Source organism: Salarias fasciatus, chromosome 6, assembly GCF_902148845.1.
Source record: "Salarias fasciatus chromosome 6, fSalaFa1.1, whole genome shotgun sequence".
Taxonomy (NCBI): domain Eukaryota; kingdom Metazoa; phylum Chordata; class Actinopteri; order Blenniiformes; family Blenniidae; genus Salarias; species Salarias fasciatus.
In genome coordinates this window covers 24,035,552-24,058,853 of record NC_043750.1, presented here as the reverse complement: position 1 = coordinate 24,058,853, position 23,302 = coordinate 24,035,552, and the positions used below count along the sequence as shown (strand labels likewise).

At 41.0% G+C, this 23,302-nt stretch overlaps 1 protein-coding gene across 1 annotated transcript in view; it reads right to left on the bottom strand.

The window, feature by feature from the left end:
- Nucleotides 1-17,343, bottom strand: part of sorbs2a (sorbin and SH3 domain containing 2a) — a 47,283-nt gene extending 29,940 nt beyond the window's left edge. The window contains exons 1-4 of the mRNA XM_030093281.1: nt 17,025-17,343; nt 11,512-11,666; nt 1,373-1,428; nt 58-147 (exon numbers count right to left, since the gene is read on the bottom strand). Of these exons, the coding sequence (XP_029949141.1) occupies nt 58-147; nt 1,373-1,382 (100 nt within the window). The 5' untranslated portion in view covers nt 1,383-1,428; nt 11,512-11,666; nt 17,025-17,343. The remainder of the gene's footprint in view (nt 1-57; nt 148-1,372; nt 1,429-11,511; nt 11,667-17,024) is intronic.
- Nucleotides 17,344-23,302: the final 5,959 nt, after the last annotated feature.

Below are 23,302 nucleotides of genomic sequence, written 5' to 3'. Positions count from 1 at the left end.
GGTATGATGTTAACTGTTCAACAATGTGTTCGGTGTGTTTGTGAGTGTTAGTAGTACCTGCGGCTAGATTTGGTGAGCTCTGGACCCTCTTCATGGGAGAGAGTATGAGTGACATTGCCACGCTTTTGCGAGCACATCCGCCGCTATCTGAGAAATCACAGCCAGGCAGGTGATCACAAAGGCAGCAGCAGCAAAAGCACACGTGCACATGCGCGTTCAGCAAGACGCAAATACACACAAACACACGCTTACACAAATGCATTTCAGCAAGGGGGAAAAAAAATGCAAACAAACCATGATGAAGCACATGCTTTATAATCCCCGAGTCTTACTGCAGCCCATGAGGTGGAGGGCTTTTCAAAAAGTGAGTAAAGTCCTTGGTAAACTGGATTACATTATGTTATATTAGCCAAAAAAAAAAAAAAAAACATGTTAGGAGCTGAAAAATGTGACAATTTAAACCAAGTAACTAATATTTCAGAATAAGGACAAAAATAAAGACATTGTCTCAAATGTTCTTTGGATGATACTCTTGTTACATATAAACCTGCACAACAATCTGATCATTTTAGTCAGTGTGCTTACATCAAAAAGACAATCTGATCGGTCGATCAGAAAGAATTGAATCAGCGTATCATGTGAGCACAGCTAGTACTGACATATACCTTCTGTTTTCTGGTGTGCTGGCTCAGCATCTCACACTTCAAAATGCTCCCATGTATGTACAACTGAACACTTAATGCACAATGGTTGTATTGATTCCTTGTAGTGTTGCTGTTTGTCTTGTGACGTGTGATGAAGCTGAGTGCTATTTTTAATGTCTTATATTTTGTAAATATAGGCAAATGTCCAAAAGGAGTTGAGCTCGTGCTGGCAGACACACAGTGTTGGTGTGTGGTGTGTGGTGTGTGTGGAGAAAGCTCATTGATGAATTACTCATCAGCGGTTCTCAGCCTGAAATACACAGCTCAGCTCCGAACGGCTGCCAAGTTTAGGACAGAGCTCTGGAAATGCATCGCCGCAGGAATACGTTACTGTGGCTAAAAGCAACAGCCTTACGATGCTGGACGCTCCGAGTCACAATACCCCGGCGCCCAAAACGGACCCACATCATAGTGGTGAAACGGGGTCAGGATTAGAGTTACAGGCTCATGCCTGACACGTAGCAGCTCATAAAAATAGCTAGGTGGGCCGAAATGTGGAAGCGTGTTGACTTTTTATTCTAGCCATCTAAATATTTACAGTAGTTTCCCAGCTGAACCAACAACAAAAAATGAAATCACTATAGTTTTGACTTTGCTAAACAGGAGCAGTGAATATAGACTGGATGAAATGACTCCCCAACAAAGTCATATTTATAAAAACAACATACCTGTATTCATTTTGAAGAGCACTTCTTAAAGATCTGTTGCAGGGGGACACACTTTCCTGCAAAACAACAACAACAATATTAAGTTTAACTGAAGCATCAGCACATTTTTCAAGGAGCCATAGCTTTTTTCCAATATTTCAAAAACTTGATTTACTTGAGAATGACAAAATGAATAACTGATAACATGCAATGCTAAATTTAACAGGTCAGAAAACATCAAAACGCAGATTCCCCTGTCAAACATTTTGTGCTACAATCCTCAGCAACAGATGGATGTCCTGAGGATCGTTTCTTTACTCAGAAAGTTTTCAGAAAAAGCTCAAGAAACGATGCTGGAGATGTTGGATCTGTTTGATTCGTGCTACAGGGCAGAGCAGCAGAGCAGGGCAGCCATGCTGCATTAACCACAAGAATGTGGCTATGATTAGCAATTCTTGAACAACCTAATTTAGGTCTCTAGGAGCAGTGAGAGCAGGCCATGTGTAAGATAAGACAGCACTAAAAACAAAAGTCCTCGCTGTCCTTTAGGAACAAGTTGAAACACGCCTGGTTCCAGACCTGATTGGTTCAGGTCACATGAGACACACCTGGGACAGACCGCCAGGACGCGGTGGAATTAATGACATAAATATGAGTTTTGCGCTGAAATTTAGTCAAAAATTAAACTTTATTTCAAACCAACGTCACCAAAGGTTACGTTAATGTGTTTATACAGCATGGTGCAATGATTTGTGATACTTCAAAAGTCATATTGCAATAGACCACAGACAAGGTGTCAGATTATAAAAACAAACATTTGATCTTGTTATGAAAGAGCACATATAATCACTTCTAATTGAGTCGTGAATCCCTTGGTGTCACTGTGAATATTGTTGAGCAACTCTCCTCTGAAAGTGCAAAAGTGCAAATGGTAGTTTAATACTTCTCTTCAAACATCAAATCATGTTACACTTAACACCGCTTGCTGTTTTACCTCTTCTTAGCACTGTCCCAACTTTTAGTGAAATGTTTTGCTGATGTGAAAGAAAAAAAAATAGCTGATTATACTGCATTCTGTTAATAAAAAAAAGCATGGCTTAATGAGTGTTGCTTTTTCAATAAGCTTTTCACACATCACCCCAAGACTGCAAATTAGATGTTGGCAAATTAAAAAAAAAAAAAACACTTTATGTAGTGGAGGCACGCAAAGCTTTATTTTTTCACTCTTCATTTATTACTTTGTCAAACTGCAAACTTCTCTCCTCGTAAAGTGAAAGTATGCCGGCTGTCTTCAAAACGCTGTCCATACCAGGCCTAAACGACGCACGGAAACCAAATGCTGAAACATGACTTCCTCCAGCTGCCTGGGAGATATCAAGGCCTTAGCCAGTGCTTTATGCCACACAGACCAACATAAATAACCGAGGTGGCATTGATAAATGATACAGAATGCCATGTTTACATAAGGGTGTCCATACATGTTGCGCATCTCAAGCTATGTGGAGTCCTTTACTTGGAACAGTTGCAGAAAGATGTGTGATTGATATGATCTGTACACACATCAAAAAAGCCGAGGGCAATGCGCAGTCTGATGTATCACTGTGTGAATACATGCACACGTGTGTCAACAAAGGTCTTAGTGCACATGACAGATACTACAAGGAAAAAAACTACAATGGCTGCAGCAGGGATCATGCATGTCTGGTATGTCGGTAACTGTGACATACAAATGGCCGACATCGTTTTACACACAGATGGTGAGATGAAGTTTGGAGAATGTATTGCAGGAGAGCTGTTCAAGTCAAGCTCATGTCTACAGCTGCTATAGAATAAATTGTTCCCTAAGATCAGCAATTATCTCAATTTGAAAGTAAAATACTGACCATTAAAGCCGGGTTATGAATAAAGCACCTATTAAACTTCACTGTGCTTCAATGTGAGCGACATTTACATCGAGGTTAAATGTGTGGGATTTGTTTCAACAGTGGGACGGCTTTGGGCTTATTGCACATTGACGAGTAAAGTCCCGATAATTGTGGCTGTCATTTCCTCGTGCTTATTTCGGCCAAGGTATGCTGCCATATTCTGACATGAATGTGCAAAGCGTGTTCAGAGCTGGCCGTAGTGATGAGTGGCACAGGACGAATGGCATTACATGGCCATGTATTTGGCCACGCTGACAACTTTGCACGTAACACGAGTGATACAAACAAGAGGATGGCAAACATCTAATCATGGAGACTGGTATATCTGAGGGCTCTTCCATATTAACCCCGACCCTAATTAAGACTGACAACAGACTTTATCAGGATACAGAGTCAGACAAGTTACATTTCTGCACACGGCTGAATCTAAAACAAATCAATATAACTGAATATTTAATTGTGTTATATTCACACGTCAGTCCTGTAAACGTGTTTTAAACATCTTGTTTGCTCACAATGTCTTTTATTGTGCATGTGTATGAGTTTATTGCCACAAGTTTTTTCAATGTGTATCCTGGTGACACAGTGATCAAAGTTAAGCCGTGGGACGGCCGACAGCTGACACATTCTACATCAGTCTCAAATTAAAAGCCACCGTCTTAAATTACATACCTGGAAACTTGCAGCAAACATTAATGTGCACTGTTGCTTTTAGCATGTCTGGATTTAGCATGTTTCGAGGCAGCTCCGGATTTGCAGCAGCTAAAGTGATTTTTGCACGAATGATTACCGATTACTCGATGGCGACGCTCGCCACCACGGCATAAAGGGTTGTTGTGAGGTTTAGCAGTGCACGACTACATTAATTCAATATGGCATAAGAGACATGCCATTGAATATCTGTCAAAAATAATCTAATCTATTTTCCTTCATCAAAACACTTTTTATTTTTTGTAAAAGCACAGTTGATGTTGGTGAGAAGAAAATACTACTTATGGGGCTGTGTGAGGCCAGGCATCATGGGATACTCTCTGCCCCTCAAGACCTAATCCTCACCCTCATACAGTACGTCCTCATAAATCTGTCTCCAAGAAACACACACACATACACATGCACACACACACAGGGGGGTAAATCATGCGTCTGGCGTCGCAGGCTGTCGGCGTCCAAATGATGGTCAGATTATAAACAGCATCATGTTTCTTGGGGACAGATCAGCGGCGACACAGCAGCTGTGGCTGTGGTGTAATGTTGTGGCGAGACGCAGGAAGGGAACGCCTCGGGCTCTACACCTCTGAACCGCTCTGTCTATTTGTACAGATCGACCTTTTTATGGTTTTAGATACAAAGCGTGGATCCATCTTTGAAGCTGGGGATAGATTTTTGGCTGTTAGCCTGGATATCGCTGCATGTGATGAATGTCTCCATTTATATTCAGTATATACTCTGTGTGAAGCCTCACTGTACAACTTACAAGGCAGTGGATAGAACTGTTCACAGAACTAAATATTCAGCATTTGAGTATTTATAAAAATAGTGAATATATTTAAAAATAATAATACAAATGTTTATTACCCCAAAATGTATTTTATTATATTAAATTGAAGTTCCAGTTTTGAAATATGGTACAATTTCATTCTGGCCCCCTCCATTTCTGCTCTGGTTTATCAACCAGCTGTAATTTGGGCATTGCTTGGCCACTCTGGAGACGGGTGTGTGTGCGTGTGTGTGTATGTATATAATTACTGAGAGTAATAGCTGTGGGACAGCAAATACACGAGTCAGAGTTTCAAGCCACAGAAAGTCATGAAGTCCAACATCAAGCCCATCAGCTCTCATCAGCCTACAGACTGACCCTCTGAGATCCCGCTGGTTTCCACCAGTGAACGACTTCCAGCATCAAGTATGCAAAACACTTCAGCAAGGACGCTTGCAAGCTTTGTCCAATGTCTATATTTAATATATAAAGAAATCTGAGACGAAAATGTTATTGCTGATGTGAGTTTCAATTACGTTCCAAACCACAAACCATAGAAGAAGCGAGCATGAACATGCATGATAATCCATGTCTGCGGGATATTTACATTACATTTTGCCGATGTTAAGACCCTCAAAGTGTGAAATCATTTAAAACTTTAACCCTTATATGCAGTCGAAAGATATTAGGCTTTATTAGAAATGAAAAAAATAATCAATATATGCATCACTTATAAAATTGAATCTCTGGGAAAGTGACATAAATTGCAACTATTCAATCATTTCTAGTTTAATTCTCTAAAAGAAGTTTCTCCTCAAAATTGATCACTATTGCCTCACAGTACGTCGTGTAATTCCTAAAAAGATAGACCATGTAAGACTTAGATTTATTAGATGCTACTGTATGATCAAGCACAGTTTTTCACAAGTTGTCATATATTTATTTAAATGTATCAGGCATGGACACTAACTGAGAATAAGAAACACTTCAAAAGCAAAGCTGCCAAACACAATAGTGATTATGCAAATATAAGAAATACTGCGAAAGTAACACCGATCTCTATTAATTAGCGAAACACTTTACCACTCTATTCTTTCAATTTAACATTCCCAGTTTAGAGGGAAACTACCGATGGACAAGACAGAAAATTTAAAAGCTCTTTAGATTAGGATGTTCCATATTTAGCAGAGGAAAAACAACAACAAACCAACATGCAGATCTGTCCACATTCCTGCAAATTTCCTTCCCCAGTGGATCAGAGAGCAGCCAGAGGCAGAAACAGGTCCCACTTCTCAGAGGATGACAGTAACCACTGGACTTACATTGCCATAATGGTATGATACATTTTCTCTTTACTTAGTTTGTATTTGTAAAATAGATTTCAATGCATGAATGCATGAATTTGGGTCAATGCAAGGAGACAGACAGCCACAGATTCATTTTAGTCATTCCAGTGTGCAACAAACTGAAAATAACCTTGTGCGAATGTACTTTTAGAGAATTCTTTTAATCTACAGCAGCATTTTTTTTTCCTATTTTAGACCTGTGTGTGTGTGTGTGTGTGTGTGTGTGTGTGTGTGTGTGTGTGTGTGTGTGTGAGGAGAGAGTGAACAGTGATTGGAGATAAACAGCCTCTGGCCTCAGGGGTCTTGACCCCTGAGTGGTCACTCTGGCTGAGACATACTCAGAGGATGTCGACAGATTAAGCTCCTTAGCAAATCTATTTAAAGACCTAAAAGACCTCGAAGTCATCACACAGACTCGTTCGATTCTGCCCTCCAAAACAGACCAGCGTGTCTGCTGTTAAAAGCTTCATAAATAACAAAAATCAGTGCAAAACACGTTCAATGAGGCATGAATATGATGTATAATCCGCTGTGATGCTCCAGTTAAAATGGGTCACAAAAGAGAAATTTGATCAGGAGGAATCTGACACTGATCTACAGGAGGATTCTGCTTTCACTGTATTAATCAGAAAGAACAAATCCTTATCATACCAACAAAACAAAAGGTCTCAGGAGATCCAACATAAATCTCAAGACATGGCTGGTCTGAAAGCAAACTGCCCGCTCCAAAAAAGGCAGACACTGGAAATGCTCCATGCCTTAATTACTGAATTGAAGCCAAGTTATTTTAGTGGAGCATTTTTGTGGTTAAAATGTGGGAGTGTGGGACTGTGGTTTGAAAAAAAGAAACTTTGGGAATAAAAGAATGTGGCTATAAGGAATTCCCCAGTGTGTATTAAAATTAACATAGTTTACAACAAAGAAGTGCTCAAGTTAGACATGAGCATAACAAGTACATATTTCAAATGGATGAATGAATATTTTGATTTAACACAGGAGCTCTGCAATGGTGCAAAACCAACAGTTTTAGGCTTTAACAGTCTCTGTTTTGAATCGTAAGTAGCCATTACGCGTGATAACTTTGCACTGAAACAAAATAACTTTGGGAAACCTGGTGAGGCCCTGAGCTGTACAGTGTTAGTTCAAAACTGAAAGACAACCAGCGACCAAGATCCACCTCTCTGGTGAAAACAGAGTAGAGAGAAAGACGAATACTGAGCAGAAGCTACAAGATAATGCCTCAAAGACAAGCAGAGAATAAATCAAACCATGTTCATCCCTGTAATTTGGTTCAAACTCTGGTGATGCCACACTGAAAAACCCTGTGAATGTTTAAGTAGCCGTTATGTTGCTATCATTGTTCACCAGACTCTCAGTTCATGTGGCTGACATTAAATTTGAATCTATGTCAAGGTCTTTTAATCATTTTAACAAAGGGCCATGTGTCAAAATCCATCCATTATTCTTTAATTCTTCACACAACTTAAGAGCCAAGATGCAGAGAAAAGGTCCCTCAAGCCCAGCACAGGTTTAACCAGAGTGAAGAGCCACTACACCACAGTGGATATGGGTCAGAATCCATCCTGAGCCTCTGTGAACAATGTAAGCTGAATTTATTCTTTGGAAATCTATGGTTTTTCTTTGGAAAAACTTACACTATGATGGTGCAAATATTTTTTAGTTTGCACACTATATTGTTCTGCACCTTTCATTTTCTGTACTTTCCAATATTGTGGGTTTTGTGTATTTTAATTCTAAAGTCTGTGGGTGACATCCATCCTCTGCACCACTTTATCCTGTTTAGGAGTCAACCCCTTCTAACGGGCGAGGGAAGGATGAACCTGGACAGGTCACCAGTCCATCAGAGAGCAAAGACAGACAGACAGACAACCACACATTCACCTCTAAATCCAAGGGCAAATTAGGGTCAATTAGACTCACGTGTCTCTTTTTGGACTGCGGGAGAAAACAGGAGTACTTACTACCTGGAGGAAACTGACGCACGCACAGGGACAAGATGGAAATGCCACAATGAAAGGCCTGGTTGGTATTTGAACCCGCGACATTCTCGCTGTGAGGTGAGAGCACTAATCGCTGCACCATGTGGCCCAGCTGAAACCCGTTAGGTAGATGATACCTGCCTTGTGCTTGAGAAGTAGCGAGCCGCTTCAGGACACCTCAGCAGTTACATCTATTTTAAAACTTTCACTTCACCAGAGCATAAAAATCACAACACTCAACGATAAACATGGAAACGTGTTATCTTTGATTTAAATCATTCTCTCTCAGACACACAAGCACAAAGCCTCGTTGTCACATGCTGGTCGTTTCACCAGGAATGTTTTATCAGTGCCATGTAACTGTTCTGCCGCCACATTACTGCCACTGTTTGAACAACAGCCATTCCCAACAAAGTCTCTCTTATCAGCCTTGTTTGTTCAACCTTGCCACTCATTAGCGGACTCCCCTCCAGCCGTATGAATGGACAGGGGAGGTCAACACACTGACCCTGCGTGCCCACTCGCTGCCCATACCACAAACAACAGAGGGCCATGTGTTCGGGAGATTGCATCACAAGCGTGCTAACGAGCAGAGCCACTGGCCTGAGAGCACTAATGCAATTATGTAACTCGAGCCCTGCTACTGTGAGTCTGGGGTATGGGAGGAGGAGGATGGATTGGATGTGACACTGGGTTTGTTATCTTACCATTTCTACAGACAACTTGAGATGTGCTCAGTATACAGCCCAACGCTGTGACGTTCACAGGGAGCGAGGATCGAGATGATCAAAGAGCATAGACAAAAAAATATTTTAGAGAGAAAAATATTTTCATTGCAGTCAGAAAAATAAGATGTTTGGTGGGAACACAAAAAAAGGTTGACTTCATAGAAAGCCATTATCGATACGGCCATGTTTCCTGATAGAACCTGATCTGAGGACAAGACATCACTAGCACACAGTATCTCCATCAATGCCACTGTTTCACTTTTTAAAGATTAGTCTACTGCATATAGAGTTGAGTGATAAAAGAAGATGGTGATTACAAAACCATAAAACACCAAGTTTCACACTAAGACAAACACAATGAAGAAATGAAGATACAAACTACATGGAAATAAGAGGTCAAGTAAATAAACGAACAGCTCAACATGGTACTGAATGTCAAAGCAATTTCAATACGGAGCTGGAGCTGATCCTGACTCGACATTTTGACGCAGTGTTATGGCCGGCCTCCCGAGGCAGCCTCAGCTTTCTCACATGGTTGAGTGAAGGAAGACGACCATCAGTCAGTTGGATATCTCAAGTAGTTTGAGAGAATGACGTTCAAACTGAAACGCTGACAGCTGAAGCCTCGAGAGGCAAACAGGAGTTCATTAAAAACAACAAATTTAATTAATTAAATTCAAGAGTCCGCTCAGCTCTTTTGTCCTCTGAAAGCAGCCAGTTTTTGGCAAGTGGCTAAATGCTACAGTTATTATCTAGGATCACATAATAGGCGAGCTGAAAACTCACTATGTTTACATGTCAGACATTTCCACGAAAGTCATGAAAGGCAGCGACTTTGATGAGCCACAAGAATTTTCACTTTGGTTTCATTCAGTCCGATCTCACACAAGCACAATAAAATCCTGAGCTGATAGGGTGTGTTTTATGAAAAGGACAATGCTGAAATTAGCACTGGGACAGCAAACAGTGCTATCCAGAGGATGAGGGAGGATGACGAAGCAGCGCCATGCTGTTAACCTCCCTCTGCCCTTCCAGCTAAATCCCTAGTAAACAAGAGTTATTATTAATGAGGTTTTTCTGTCCTGATGAATACATGAAAAACATGTGCTGACTGAGTCAGGTTATCGTCTATAAAGAAGCAATACGTTCAATAAATTCATTGCATTTGATTTTGTTCTTTTTTCTTTTTTTTTTTTTTTTTCCTAAAAGGAGTGTAAGCAGACTAAAGCACTACAATTATCAGTAGCAGCTGAGATTACATTCCTCATACATAGTCTGGATTCCCCAGGTAGCAGTGTTAAGTGTCAAGCATTAAGATAAGAAGAACTTGATGAGCAGTGGTGCTATATTTACTGCCATTAGACAAGGCCTTTCGACCTCTAAGGAAGTCCCAAACATCAGGAAAAACTATGCCATGGATCTTAGGGAATTCTGGGTAAAAGGCAGAAAGAAACACGATCACACCAACATTCTTCTCCATGAATTAAACTTAAGGTTATGGAGAAGCTCCAATAAAAATTGTTGCCAAAAGGAAACACTTCAGTAGATCATCATTAGTTTGACTATGAGAAGAAATAAGTGAGTCACCTTAAATTAAAATGAATGTTATTTTGTTTATGTCTGAAAATCAGTTATCATTCTGAAAATTATTTCAGAAAAGTTGCGCTTCTTGGATAGCATTGTTGATTTTTACACTAACAAGCAACTTTATGACGAAGGACAACATAAGCTACTTTTCATATTTCACTTTTAATTGTTAACTACATCCAGGGGAGGGCGAAGTGAGTGGCTCTTGCTGGGATCCGAGGCTGGAAACCACCCCTCACTGTGTACCCGAGAGGTCAAGGTGACATTCCACAACACCTCTGAGACTGGCCAAATGGGGGGATTGGTGCATGGCTTTTGTTGAATGAGAAATAAGAGACCGCGAAAAAAGGGTGTAACAAGAGATGGAACTACGTAAAAGGAACAGAAAAGGAGAGCGAGATTCTGGGGCAAAAAATTCTGGAGTGGTGAGAAGAGGCAGGGGCAAAGAGGAAAGGGAAGCTCTCAGAGGCTGAGCTTGGATTTTAACATTTAGACGATCAAGAGAGTCAATCTGAACTCCTCTTTTGTTTAAATCCATTCTGAGTGTCCCTTTAATGCTTTTATTTATAAATGCATATAAACAATTTTCCACACTCGAAACTGTAATCTAAGCTATTTGCTGGACTATTTCTGAGGCTACAGTGGTAAAAACCACTGTTCTCATTTGACACTATGTCCCCTGTCCACTGTCACAAAAGACAAAAATTCCACACTCGGTCTATAATTTGGGGTTTTGGCAAAACAGATGCATGTAATTCCTTTTTGGTGTTTGGTTGTAAAATCTATTCAAATCTGTTTTATTTTGCATTCCCTTTACAGTGTCAAGTGTTCCGAACAAGTAAATATAGATACATGACAACCGAGTCGACCGTGCTCGAGTGTGTTTAGACAAAACATTAAAAGGTAGATTTTAAAACTCAGAATGAATAACTCGGGTTAGTCGGTATCAAAAAATGAATAAATACCACCCTGTGTTTCTGCATAAAATGTACTTGAGCATCAATGAAAACTGAACCTGCATCATTTGTGAACGAAGCCTGACAAATAAAGGAACACAGGTCAAAGAGTCGATAAAACGAATGAAACGCAACTCTTACCGTCATAAAACCAAAAGACTGGAGACCTGCGGAGAGGCGTCAGGTATAGGTGAGCAGCGAGTCCAAGATCTCTTCCTTTCTTTCCCTTCCCGGCAGCCCGGATGAGTCTCTCCCTCTGGTCAGGCTTTATTCCCAGATCTCACCCGGTTTACTGCCTGGGAAGCACAGAGACAACAGATTGAGGAGAAAGTTAGAGAGGGACAGCCAAAGAAAGAGAGGGAGTGACGGGGAACGAGAGTTCCCTGTTTGGGTGAAGCTGTGATCAGATACGGCTATTTTCAGACGCAGGCATGCTCGTCGTCTATGAGACTGGAAAGTTACCCCCCAGTCTCCATGGGTGGGGGCTAAGTGACAGGCCTGACTATCTCTATTTTACCACTCGCACACATGTTTGCATGCATGCATGCATACCACACACACACACACACACACACACATATATAAAGGCAGCTAACATCCAAGCATCCATTGACGTACTTGTGCAACCTCAGTAAGTCAGACATGAACTGTAACACTAAAGACTGAGTTTCATCAGGTAGACACACCTTTGATAAGTTTGGGTAGCAGTGGTAATGAGACTGTCAGAGAGCCTCTTTCCCTCCTAGGTTTTAATGCCATAGAGCAGCCAGTGAGGCCTTCCCCACGCTGAAACTGACAGGAGTGTCAAACTGTTCTCACATGAGATTTTCTTTCACTTCGTGTTGCTGACGGTTTAACTGCCTGTCAGAAGGGCTCAGTCACAAATGTGCAAATGAACACACACATACACGCGGCAGACACATTTTCTGTTTTTATCCATGTCAATAAACCATAAGCAGCCGGTGTCATATCGGGTTGTAAATATAAATACAAATTATGTGTCTACTCGCCGGTGTCATTAATAATCGTATTGCTGTGTAATCCATATGAGGATGTATATTTGGAAATGACCACACACGCACACGCGCACACACACACGCGCACACGCGCACACACACACACACACACACACACACACACACACACACACACACACACACACACACACACACACACACACACACACACACACACACACACACACACACACACACACACACACACACACACACACACACACACAGGCTGAATATACACAGGAGGGAGGTCAGCCAAAAGCACCTTTAGACCCCAGACTCCCTGCTATTCCCAGAATGATGATGTAACTGCTGCTATTAGCATCTCATTTTTAGAGCCTGGATACCTAAAACCAGCCAGGCAGCTACTGTGCAATATGCTATTTGGACACCATCCACCTCATCCCTTCAAACGCATATTCATTCATGCAAAAAAAAAAAAAAAAAAAAAAAAAAGCACAGAAATCAGAAACTATCAACTCACAAAGTGACTGGACTCCAAAAAACAGTATGGCAAACACAACAAGACTTTTTTTGGGGTGGTATAACTTTGTTTTAACTAAATAGCTCCAAGTAATCAGCTCTCTAGCTAAAGCCTACCATTGTAAGTCTCAAAACAAGTCCACTGAGGTCACCATCAGGTATTTTGGTATAAAGCCACACTAAAGTCATTCATTAGCCCAGCCAAGTGACAACCTGTTACCAGCCTTTAAATCAAACACAGGCGGACTCAGTTGAGTTGTTCTGGATCAACGCTGCTTGTGTCCCCTGTCATCGTGCCAATGATGAAGTGGTAATGTAAAAATCCTATCTGCATGGACACAAATGGCCCCAGTGATAAGCAACACTGCGGCAACTATGTCCCCCGGAAAACGCCTATGCATCAGAGCCCGGGCTTTCCGAAGCCCGCCGTAGAGAGTGGCAGCAGACACGTTTGTACAGCAGCTGGTCCCCAGAAACTTCTGGTCACAAGCCAAGGATCAGTGAGGTATGGTGAAAAGCTGACAACTGACAGGTGCTAATGATGCAACCTTGGGGCCAAAATCGGTGCAGTATCAGGGGACTAATAAAACCCTGGCCTAAGTTATATTACAGATGTTATCGACGGCAGACATGATCCTTATGACCTGACACTGTTGGTTTACAGAAGATGCACCAAGATCAACGACGACACCCCAAAACAAAATAGTTCCTGATGTCTGACATATTACACATCTTCAGTTCATTTTGGCTTGAATGTATGTCTTGCTAACTTTTCCATGTAAAAAGCAACACCGTCCAAAGTAAATAAAAATTATTAAAACAGACATGAGACTGCAGCAGCTTAGCAATGATCTCATTAAAGTACCAGAGCAAACTATTTTTATAGCGCCTGACACAAACTCGCACTCAAATACACCGATACTTTGACCTATGTGCCACTCTGGACTACAGTAGCCGCGTCGACATGGTCTCACCCCAACAGTTTCAACACCTAATTCATTATCAGCTTCTGCAAGGCCCTGCCATTCCCGGTTAAGTAAGTGGCGGGATATAAAAAGCAGAAGAAGAGCAGGCAATGTAGTGAGTGTCTCTAACTGGGCAACAGTTTAACTTGGGAGAAAATTAAAAAAAAAATAATTAAATAAATGAATGTATATCCATAATTACACTCAGACACAGAAACTTAAACAAGACTCATCTCAGTAGTTTGTAAAATACATTCTAAAACTCATACACCATAATATAACCAAACATTCTAAAACTTTCATAGTTTTTAAACTGTTTCACATTCTACAACTGTCAAACATTCCACCACTGTCACAAACTTGAAATTGATGAAATAGGACTGGGCGATAAGGGGAAACAGTCCTATTACAATCATTTTTTTCCATATTAGTTGATACTGATAGATAATGCAATATAAAACAAATGACTTTTAGTCCATTTTAAATGTTCGCTGTTACCCAGGTTGGATTATTTTGTATGTAAATATGTATTTATTGTCAAACTTGAACATGGCATCTAACACTATACAACTGTTTCAAACTTCCTCAAAAAAGGGTCTTCCACCATTTGTTTTGAGGCGGGGATCTCGTCTTATCTTCAGTATACAAGTTTGAGTTTTAGTCCACTGATGATGAGGTCAAAGACAACGGCTGGTTAGTGTCTTCCCCAACTGAAGCTTTACCCCAGACTTATGTTGTTTTTTGGGGGGTTGTTGATACAAAGTTAAACCCTCTCTTTAAAGTGCAACATTGTTGCTGTTACAATCAACAGCAAGAGTGTCAGTGTTTCAGTCACTGACAAATGGCAAGTTTCTCATTCTATGATGTCACAATTATGGGAACAGTGTCATTTTGCAATGTCATTTAAGACTGTGCATAAATAACAAATGACTATAGGCATTATATTGATACCTGCACCTTCGAACAAAAGTAACCAAAACTGCAAAATATACTAACCTTTAATTGCAGCATTATTTTATGCTTGTCATTTCAGTAAAATACAATAAAAACATAAACATAAAATAAAGTCTCTATTCAATGTAACTAGACCATGGTTTCCAATTACAAGTAATCATGTTAATGAATAGCTCAACTAGGACTTCATGGACTCAAATCTGAACATGCTAATGAGAGTGATAACCATCAGGGTTTGGTTATATTACGTCATATAACATACTTTGCCCCTCCCCCTCTCCAGTGAGTGTTGCACAGGTTGCCAGTTTGGGAGATTTGAAGTGAGTTTAGACCGTTCTGGTGCTTTCCCCTAGTGTCACATGCACGCGACCGGCGTCACACGTGCATCACGTCTTTAAACGAATGACGTCTAAAATAAATATCTTACTTATTGCACCTTTAACATCACATCAAATTAGTTCAGCATTTCTGTTAAAAAAAAAAAAAAAACTAGACTATCCTCACCAAACAGCAAACAGCATGGTGATGGCTAAAGGTCATCAGGAAAGCTTAGGGAGCAAGCATGTCCTCTACCCAATGCCTTTTATCAGCGAGACTAAGAATTAGACAAGCCTTTCACACACCACTTGAGCCATGACATCAGCCTCTGAAGAAGGGCAGAGAGAGGGGGAGATAGAGGAGGGAGCACTGCAGAGCTACAATGAGAAAAGAAAAGCCACCACAAAAAGCAAAGAAATGAGCCAACAGAAGACAGTTTAAAGGGATGTGTGAGTGAGAGTATGACAGAGTGAAACACAGTAAATTTGTAAATTACATTCAGTGCTGCTATGAATAAATGTATCACATTTTCCTTTTCCCCAGTAGCCTGTCTTGATCCCCTGTGCCTCTCTCGCTCTCTCCCTGGACACACCGTCTCTCTCAGGAACTCCAAACTGGCAGGTGCAACTGAGTTAACAGATACATACTTTCTGGCTCATTGACCATCAATCAAGTCAAAATGCTCTGATCGCTCATTAAGTGTGTATATATAAGCCTTCATGAGGGGCTGTTTATTGGTGCTGCAGCCCCCTGCGAGACAGACAGCAGCCAACTGTTGCTCATCATATTGCATCCCGCTGTGCTGCTTCCTATCTGTCAGACACAAGCATGCGGTGTCAGGAATACATGAAATAGTTTGTCAAAACCACCATCCAGAGAGCCCACTGCAGACACAAGCACACTCACAAGCCAGGTAGGCCTCACTGGGAGTGGTATGAGGTTCCCGGAGTGATAGTGTTACACTCTATGCACCCTGGACTCCCCCTTGTTCCAACAGCATTCGAATGGGTTTTTACAGAGATACCATCTGTAGCTGCCGGCCAGTCAATTTCTTTCTCTCATTACATCATCCTTCACCCAGCAAGACAACAGCACCAGAGCGAATGCAGAGGTTGTCTAGATCTGTTTCTTATATGCCCGGTGGGGGGTGTGCAGCTGGAGGAAGGACAGGCAAGAAAAGCAACAGATTGCACCAAGATTAGGAAAAATCTCTCTTCACCATCTATTTGTGATTTACAAATTTTAATGACATCCGGTGAATGCAAGCACACCCGGCATGAGGAGAGACTGTACTTCAACAATGACTTTTACAGCCTTCAGCTTACATGCTATCACAATTACTGGAGGGATTGTATTGGCATCATAAAATAAAGTATCTCAAGAGTCCTGTAAAGAAAAGAGGGAATCTATTTTACAGGGTTTTTTTTTTTTTTTGATTCCACATACTTCATAGTACTACACTGCAACACTGGACATGTGCAGCCAAACAATAGAGATTAACCTCAGCATGGGGGATATAGGTTAAACATGGATATTCACTTCATGCTTACTTCAATCAAGCAGTTTGTTATGTCATTTATACATACCACACTGTTGGTTGAAAGCGCAAATGTTAAGTATAAGCTTTCCACAGATTAGAAGTCTTTTATTTACCACGCTTCCTCCTCTAATGCAGAGGAAACAGCAGTCCACAGGAATGCACTTACAGGCAACACGGAGACCCAACATTATCCTAGATGAGCGCATTCATCAACTCTGGTCTAAATGGGTTCAGAAACACTCAGATTTGGTCTGTTTAAGCTGTTTAAAAGCATTAAAGTGCGCGCTGAGGTCGGACCTGCTGCAGCAGCTGCTGGGCGCTGCGGACTGACAGACAGACATTACCCGACACAACACCGCTGACACGGGGTGAACGTACCTCACAAAGACCGCCGTCTCACTCGAGAAATTCCGAAACGCATCGTCTGCTGCTCAGAAAGCTCCATGTGAAAACACTCCGGGTCCTCTCTCCGGCAAGAAGAGCAGAAGCAGAGAGTTGAGCGCGGCTGCGGCGGCTCGGCTGCTAGTGGTGTGTCCGTGTGATGAAACCGTACACCTGCTTCTCGACGCGCATGGATGTTGCCGGTGTGGGTCGGCGGAGCTCCAAGCAACTCCCTCTATCGGAGGCTGTCGGGCCTCGGTCAGCAGACACGGGGAAGCTGCGGCGGAGCGGCGGCCTCTCTGGGATACACGCGGACAGCCGCACAGCTCCGAAACCACCGCGCGTCTTTTCTAGAAAAGGACCGAGTCTGCCTCCGTTTCCGTTTCTTATTATTACTGAATGATGCCGCGGCCCCACGCGCAAAATGGCCTCTGTTATTTCCATTCAGTCAGCCGCGAGCTTCTCATTGGGTCTCAACGTAGCCATGGCAACGCCCGCGGTTCAATCACTGCTGACAGAGGTCGCGAGGCAGGAGTGTAAACAACTCGGTGACCGGAGAGACGCTATTCTACACAAACCACTGCAGAGGTTAGGTCAACATTGAAATAAAAACGGAATATTACCAAGTCTGTCCGTCACATTGAAATATTGGAAAACAATTAGTAATTCTAGAGTCAAAATGATCCAATATACCCTTTAAAAATCTTTCTGTAATCCATATTAAAGTGCCTCAATTTCCCAAAAGAGGAATGTAACAAACAACTTATGTTGCAAAATGGCCAATAATTTTTGACCACTCTGATGTAAACAAAATTAATCTGCAAAGAAAGATATTTGAGAAAAAATATTGCTTATATCCTCAATGAATGACTATGCCATGCACTATGCCTACAAATCTACAAGTAAACAAATGTCCCCAAGAAATGCAATCCTGTTTATGTGTCACTGCATTAATGACTGCAGGGATTACAATTTCAATTACCTTTTTTTTAATGCTACTTCAATCATGTAATAACATACGACATTATTGTCAAAATGATATTGTATTACATGATGAAATACTATCCATCCGTCCATCCGTCCATCCGTCTTCGATAATGCTTAGGCTGGAGCAGTCCCAGCTATCTATGGGTAAGGGCCAGAGGCAGAGCGTGGGTCTCAGTACAGAGGGGGCGGAGCATTCTCGATGGGCCCTTATGATTGTAATTTTACCATGCAAACAAACAATACCTCATACCATCAAACAACACACTAATGCTCACTTTTATTGAGCCAAGCAAACCTATATGCTTCAGAAAGCAGAATAAAGTCACAAACCAGTTCACAAACTTGTTTTGAAGAACAAATACACACATGCACGCACACACGCATGCACGCACACACATACACACAAATGCAGCCTGACAGCTGTCAATCTCATAGCGTCCGCTGTCCATGGTGCTGAAAGCAAAAAGTCACGGGCTACATCTGTACCATCTTTGATACAGCTTAAATATAAAATGAACACAGCTGGTCTAAAATTACACAATCTATTCAGATAGATATAGACACAGCTATCTATATCTTTTGGAATTCACATATATTAGAAAAAAAAATAGACTCGGCGGTCTCTTGTAGTTGAAAGCAACACAAGGCACATTCAAATATCCAGGTGTTTAAGACCACGGAATTCTGATAAAAATAATATTTTTGGAGGTTTCACTGACTCACCAGTGGCTCCGATGTTAGGTTTTGGGTAGTAACACTAGCGGCTAGCATAGTGTTTAGAATACTGTTTAACTTTCCTCCAAAGTGTTCAGATCAAGTGCAAAAGAAAAAACTCGTTCATGCCGCACAGCCAATCAGCGCTGGCTTACAGCTCTGCTGCATTCATGGACAGTCGTAACGTAAGAATTGGCAAATTGGAGCCCACACTCATATGCGTATACCTTCTGGCACACACTGCACATTTTATTATAATAATTTATTTCCGATTAAATGTGAGCACTTCACATGAAACAGGGCCCTATGACCTTGTGGTCCCAGGGGGCGACCGCCCCTTTGCCCCCACTCTGGCTCCGCTACAGGTAAGGGCGGGTCACACAATAAATCCAGGCTCACACAGGAAGAACATACTTTCCACAAAAAGGCATAACTGAATCTAATGCCTTATTTCTATATTGGCAAGTATTGCATTTTGGATTTAATTATATTGAAAAAAGCCAAAGTTGTTGCATTATTGACAGGTATTACATTACCAGTTGTAATTGTTGGTTGTTCCAAGGATGCTGTACTTGGTCTGGCCTGAAGTCATGATAGTCACAGTTTTTCTGATTTTGTATTTATATAGACAGAGAATTCAGTTTCACAACATAATGTATGTATGTAACCACAGAAATCTAAATCACTCCAAGAGATTACTCAAAATGCTTTTTTTTATGCCTGCCATATTCTGTTTTTGACAATTAATGGTACAAAATTCAACAAAAAAATTCAATAAAGATATAAATAATGAGATGGATTGGTGACTTGTCCCGCTCTCACCCATAGTAAACTGGGATTAGCTCCATTGCCCCATGACCCTGCACAGGACTAAGTGGTATAGGAGATAGATCGATGTCAATATTGCCTCTTTTGTATAGAAAATCAAAATACAACAGATTTGAAAAACGTCCATATTCAAGACTTGGACTGTGTTTTTGTCTGCAATAATACAATCAATAAAACCATCTCATAAAGATGTCACTCAAACAAACAATACAAACACTTAATTTGGTCAGTTGGTTTCTCTGTAAATCAGCACTTTCATTTTTTGATGTATATTTGTCAGATATTATATAAATCTGACTATTTCTGAGTAGAACACTGCAGAATGCACCCTGTGTGTTTGCATTTAGAACTAGATCACAATACCGGCTTGGGACCCTAAAGTTAATTTAGGGACTGATTCACAGGGTCATGCCAGGAATCAGTGAGAGCTCTGCCAAAATTTATATCTGTATACTTCCCTGGTGGCATATCATGCTGTCATTGAACTATTCCAAGGGAAATTTGAAGTTATTAATAAACTGCAATTAAGTTATAGCTGGACTGGACTGTCTCACAGAAGTAAATGTGTTGAGAACAAGGTTATAAATCCTTTAAAGCATTGAAAAAACGATAACTTGATTATTGATAGCCAAAACATTATGAAGTTGTTTTTTGCTTATTAAAACAAGCTGATGACACCTTTCACTAAGATTTTACAGTTCACTGTAAAGATAGAATAAGGCATATGTTTCAACTCTTGTACTTTCTTTAGAAATATCTAAAATAACCTCATTTGTAGTGAACAAATACTACAATACTTTTATACTATTTTCACTACAATTGGGCATATGAAAACTTGCAAAGACTCTATTAATATCCAATTATATGTATGTAAATTAACAATTTTAATAAAAGTATTTACTTAAAAAATGCTTTCTGTTCAAGTAAACACATTGCAATGCAGACCTGACGTTGGAACTTTGACTATTAGCACTATAAACCAGAACATCATCTAATCTAATATAATATGACTTGATAGTGTAAATGTATTGTATTATCGAAGTATAGCTGAGCTGTCAGCAGTGTGAGTCAGTTTAATTTCTGACACACTCCTGACTTTCAGCTGTGTTGCTCAAATGTTGGTGTGCATGTTATTCATGTCTGTCTGACTCATTATGATTAAGTTCCAGTGTTTTAAACAGCAACCACTGCTGCAAATGGAATGCAATTTTTAGCAATTATACAATACATGTCAGACAAAACTCAGGGAATAACTGAAGAAGAAGCAGCAACATAAAAGTTGGGATTTGTTGATTTTTGTGGCCAACAACCAAGGTTAAGTGAGTTTTTTTTTTTTTTTAATTTGTCCAAACCCACATATCTGATCAAAACCATGCAGCAGCCAACAAAGCGTATCAGCAAAAACTCCCACAAAGGTATTTCCTTCACTTGTTGACAGGACTGACGGGACTCAGTTGTTGCTGAATCCCTAAGTGATAGATGTGGATTTATAGGTTCAGCACTGACACACTGTTCAGTTTTTAACACTATTTTTAGGATATAGATGACACGTTTGCCACAAGGTCTGTTGTCATTGCTGGGTAGATGCTGGAAACCTTTAAACTGGTTTGATCTCTGTCCATCTAACCAATCTGCAGTTTGTTTGGACTTGATTTTCATTCATCGAAGAAGCTGGACTGTGTCTTGTTATCTGTTGAATTCCCCACCCCACCCCTCTTTCCTCTACTCCCAGACACACAAACAGCAAGCTGTTAAATTATTTACAAAGTTGATCTAGTCCCCTTTAACTAGTGGTATCCTGTAACCATGCTCTCTCTCTCTCTCTCTCTCTCTCTCTCTCTCTCTCTCTCTCTCTCTCTCTCTCTCTCTCTCTCTCTCTCTCTCTCTCTCTCTCTCTCTCTGCAGACTGAAAGCATGTTGCCTTTTTTCCTCATAAATTCTTTATGTTTTCAGGCATGTTAGAGACAGTCCACTGACTTGACATGAAATTACTCTCAAAGCCAAATATTTCCCCTATTACATTAATGAAGCAGTGTTTCAGTGAAATCTGTTGTTTGTGAATCATTTAATTAAAAGAACACATTGCTTTACGTGATGCACCTAAAGCACTGCTGTTAAGATTTCGTTTACATTAAACTCCAACCCTTAACAGTTCACATGTGGTACTGTTCACTGCTTGATGCTAGACGAGGCTGGAACTTCATTGTGTGGCTCATTAACATGTCATCCTGAAAGCTACATCAGCAACAATCACAGTGGAGCGCCTTCAAGCCTCAGTGTCATTTTGTTTGTGACACATGCACAGAAAGCCCCTCTGTCAACTTTGAAGGCGTACAAATTTAGACCGTTATTGATGGTTGACCTTTGTGAGGTGTCAGTGAGACTACATCTGTGTGTGTGCGTGCGTGCACACGTGTGCATTTTTGTGCACGTACGTGCACGTGTTTTGCTCTTTTATCACCAACTCTTATGCGCTGTATGAGCACTTACTGTTGTCAAGAGGGGGTCTTTTTATAGGTGGTATGCTCGCCATTCGCATACTATCAGCCATTCTGACAGGGCCGGCGGAGATGATGACGATACATTATGTCTGGCATGCTGAGATCCGTGGGTGATGCAGGTGTGGACATATTAAGGACAGGGCTTTGCCACCTATACACGCACATTATAGAGGAACAAAGATCAGGCCTGTAAGTCTCCCAGACACAAATCTTCCCAAACCTCTTTTAAGAGTCAAGAAAGGGCTTTAAGTAGAGGTGCCCACCACTGTGCATCGTTCATTTAGTGGAGTCAAGTGTTCAGGAGTGCGTGACTATAAATACAAGGCATACAGAGACTGATTGTGCTGCAGAAGGCCTGACATCATGGTTCAGGCAAGATATTTCAATTTACCGTGCTAGACCTCCAACCAAATGCAGTTTATTAATAATTGCTGTGGTCAGCGCTAGCTTTATCCCACCACATCATATCAACAAATATCCAACCCAGGCTCAAACGTATACTCCTGAAGCACCCCCACAGTCTGTCTTAGAATAGCCCCCAATAAATGACTGTGGGCTGGCACACGGATCTTGTGAGAAGATAACTCTTTTATCTGAGCAGTGCCATGCTGTCACATCTTTCCACTGTTGCTTTTCAAAGAAATCCACATTTGGAACGGCTGATACCGAGGTCCGCTCATCTGGCCAGTGTCACAGTAGCACAGCGGTGCTGAATGCTGGATTGCACATGGGTACATGAGGACATAGTCGGGTAATGACAACATTGTACTTCCACTTCCATTGTCGACTTGCTTTGATGTCTGCAGAGTAACCAGGTGAAATGTCCCAGAAAATCTGTGAGGGGATTCCAACATTTAATCCGATGTTTAATCTGACATTATTACTTTGTTCGACTGTACCAGATCTGTTAGTATTTGACCTCTTTTTCTTTTTCTTTCTTTTAGTTTCATTTGCTAAACCATATTTCTCCAACCATGATTCTTCACACACAACTCAGAATTCTTCAGACCTAACAGAACACACTGCTGAGCTGACCTGCTCATACTTCTATAAATCAAAAAGAGAGAACATTGTCCAGTCATTCATAGGGCTGAGATTTAGAGTTCATACCGCGGTGTTATGACACATGCTGAGGAAATGCTGACGTGGCTTCACACTGAAAAATGGAGGGTGAGACAAGCCGAAGGACAACAGAACGGGAGATGGCAATGAAAGGAAGGGAACATTATCAAATGGAGAATAAAG